At 44.3% G+C, this 2,740-nt stretch overlaps 1 protein-coding gene across 1 annotated transcript; it reads left to right on the top strand.

Annotated features, from left to right (window-relative positions):
* The first annotated feature begins 970 nt into the window (after nt 1-970).
* LOC121986015 (ethylene-responsive transcription factor 11-like) lies at nt 971-2,107 on the top strand. Its single transcript, XM_042539774.1, has one exon. It carries the CDS (start codon nt 1,347-1,349, stop codon nt 1,887-1,889), a length of 543 nt encoding a protein of 180 aa, XP_042395708.1. The 5' UTR covers nt 971-1,346; the 3' UTR covers nt 1,890-2,107.
* Nucleotides 2,108-2,740: the final 633 nt, after the last annotated feature.

Below are 2,740 nucleotides of genomic sequence, written 5' to 3'. Positions count from 1 at the left end.
TTAACTATCTCAATAAGATAAATACTAAGTAAATCTAAATATCATCGATTACTTGGAAATTTCTGCTATAATAAATCATCAACGATTTAACTAGATCTTTATAATTATTTGTTTATAAAACTAAAACCATATAACTACTCAAAATTTTAAAATAGCTTCCCTCACCGTTTTTCTTAATGATTTTATCTTTTAATTTTTAAAACATCATTAAAATTTATTTTTTTAGCTTACTTTTGTAAGAAAAGTATGTTTTTTTACTTGAATTTCATTTATTTATTTATTACATAAAATAATCTCATATAACCTACAGTCCAACTAAAAAATATATTTATTTTTAAAATTTTCACATTTTAGCGGTGTGTATGCAGGTGTGCACTCATGGATTGCAAGCAACGTCATAATCAATTTGTAAGAATATTTTGTAGTTTTGACCAAGACGTAAACAGGAAGAAAACCAACTAGGAGGAAATTATAGGTAACTGGAAATAGGCTAGCAAACCTCTGTAACGGCAGTGTGACATTTTAACTCACCTACTATTTATTTCCGTTAATTAAATATGATTGGTCGTCTTTCGTGGATCCTGGTCGGATCAACGAGCCTCAGGTAATTAAAGTCACACGCCGACACGCGGATGAATGCGGAGTGGGAACAACCCCAACCTCGCCGACGCCGCGGAAACGGAGACGACGCCACGCGGGAAGCCAGTCCTCCTCGCCTAACAACTGGCGCGGGCCCACCAACCTTCTCCTCCGCCGCCACCACCGCGGTCGTCGACTCCTGCTTTCTCCGCGTGCAACGACAGCCTTGACAGCCGTCACCTAGCTACCGTCAGGACCGCGCGCGCGAGGAAGTCGCGGAGAAGCAGACAGGGATAGGCGCGGCCGCCCTGACCGTCGTGGCCCGACAAAAGCGCAGCAGACTGATCCAGCACGTCATCGAGTGGCTCGTTCCGAGTGGATGGGCGTGAAAATGACGGCGGAATGGCGGATGGCCTGGCCGCTTCCTTGCCTTAACCAACCAAATTCTCTGCTTAATCGTGTCTAACGTGCCTTGCCTTTGCCACCCAAATCCTGCAGTGATAAACACGTATGGTCCGATAGATCACGAGAAAGATAGAGGGGGCGGCGGCGGCCGCGGTCGGTCAATCCGCCCGTTTAACGCGCCCATTGTTTTTTTCCCCTCAACTTCGCCGCTCCACCTCTCCCTCTAATTTAATTTCTTCCCCTCCACGTCTCTTTCGCCGCCTATATATTCCACCTCATCCTCTGCTTCCCCAGCTGCCCAACCCCTCTTCTTCTCCAGCCAGGTCACGCGCCTAACCCGATCGCCGGCGAAGAAGACCTTGATGGTGAAGGCTCTCGGCGAGGGAGGTGGAGGAAAGGGGACAGAACCGCGATTCCGGGGCGTGAGGAAGCGGCCATGGGGGCGGTACGCGGCGGAGATTCGTGACCCGGAGAGCAAGAGCCGCGTGTGGCTCGGCACCTTCGACACCGCAGAGGAGGCGGCGCGGGCCTACGATGCCGCCGCCATCCATTTCCGCGGCCTCAAGGCCAAGACCAATTTCTCCTGCCCTTCCATTCTCCCTCCCGCCGCCGCCAGCCCCAGCAACAGCAGCATCGAGTCCTCCACTCCCTCCCCCCACGCGGCCGCCGCCGGCACCGCCGTCCGCCCGGATCTGGAACTCGAGCTCCGCCACGCCTCCGATCGCCTCGCGCCCATCCCGGTCGCGACGGCGAGGTTGAAACCAGCAAACGTCAACCACCTCCTGATGATGGATCGGGCGCCGGCGGCTGCCTCCTTAATTGGGTTCAGGGTATCGCAGGCGCCAAAGGGAAGACTCCCCTTCGACGTCGACCTCAACCAACCGCCGCCGCCGGAGGTGGCGTGAACCAGACGTCCACGGATCTCGACATATATAATTAGTTTAAATCTATGTGTTTAACCTATAGTTTAATTTCCTTTCTTTTGTAATTGTTTTTTTTTCCGCCGAGGAACGATCTCGTATCTGGTACGTAGAGCCGACGGGTAGACAAATTCACCTCGGTGTTGTATCTTTTGTGCGGTCCCATTTAATTGTTTAAGTTATCGTAAAAAATGATTATATTAGTAGATTGTATGACGAGAGATAAATGACAAGATAAAGTTATAGTCGATCACTAGATAATTAAGGGTATCTAACAGGTGGTATGTTTATGTTAGAAGACTTTTAATTCATTGTGCCATTCATAAGATCACTTTTTTTTTCTTGGTTTTCTTCAATGGTTAGGGATTTTGCTTTACCAATTTTGTTTCCTTAAATCAAAGGATTCAAAGATAATTTATTGGCACTAAATTTTAATATTTATTAAAGAATATATTTACTTTTATAGATTTAAAAATATCTTCCTCTCCCACCTAATTATCTAACTTTCTTCAAGTCAACTCGAACTATTATTGTACTTTGTCAAATGCTTATGTGCTTCGTGATTGTACTTTTTCAAATACTTATGTGCTTCTTGCTCCTACTCTCCTTCTATCTCTTTTATACTTCAAAAATTTAATTATATATATATATATATATATATATATATATATATATATATATATATATATATATATATATATATATATGTTTACCTAAATTATAAGAACAAAAATATTGTTAGTTGAGCTCAACAAACAAAAAGATTGAGTTCGGATCCAACTCGATAAGAATTTTAATAAATAAGTTTGAATTAAACTCGGTAAGAAAATAAATAA

The sequence above is a fragment of the Zingiber officinale genome, chromosome 5B (assembly GCF_018446385.1).
Source record: "Zingiber officinale cultivar Zhangliang chromosome 5B, Zo_v1.1, whole genome shotgun sequence".
NCBI classification, from domain to species: domain Eukaryota; kingdom Viridiplantae; phylum Streptophyta; class Magnoliopsida; order Zingiberales; family Zingiberaceae; genus Zingiber; species Zingiber officinale.
Note: the sequence above shows the minus strand (reverse complement) of the source record. Positions and strands in the feature narration are given on the sequence as shown.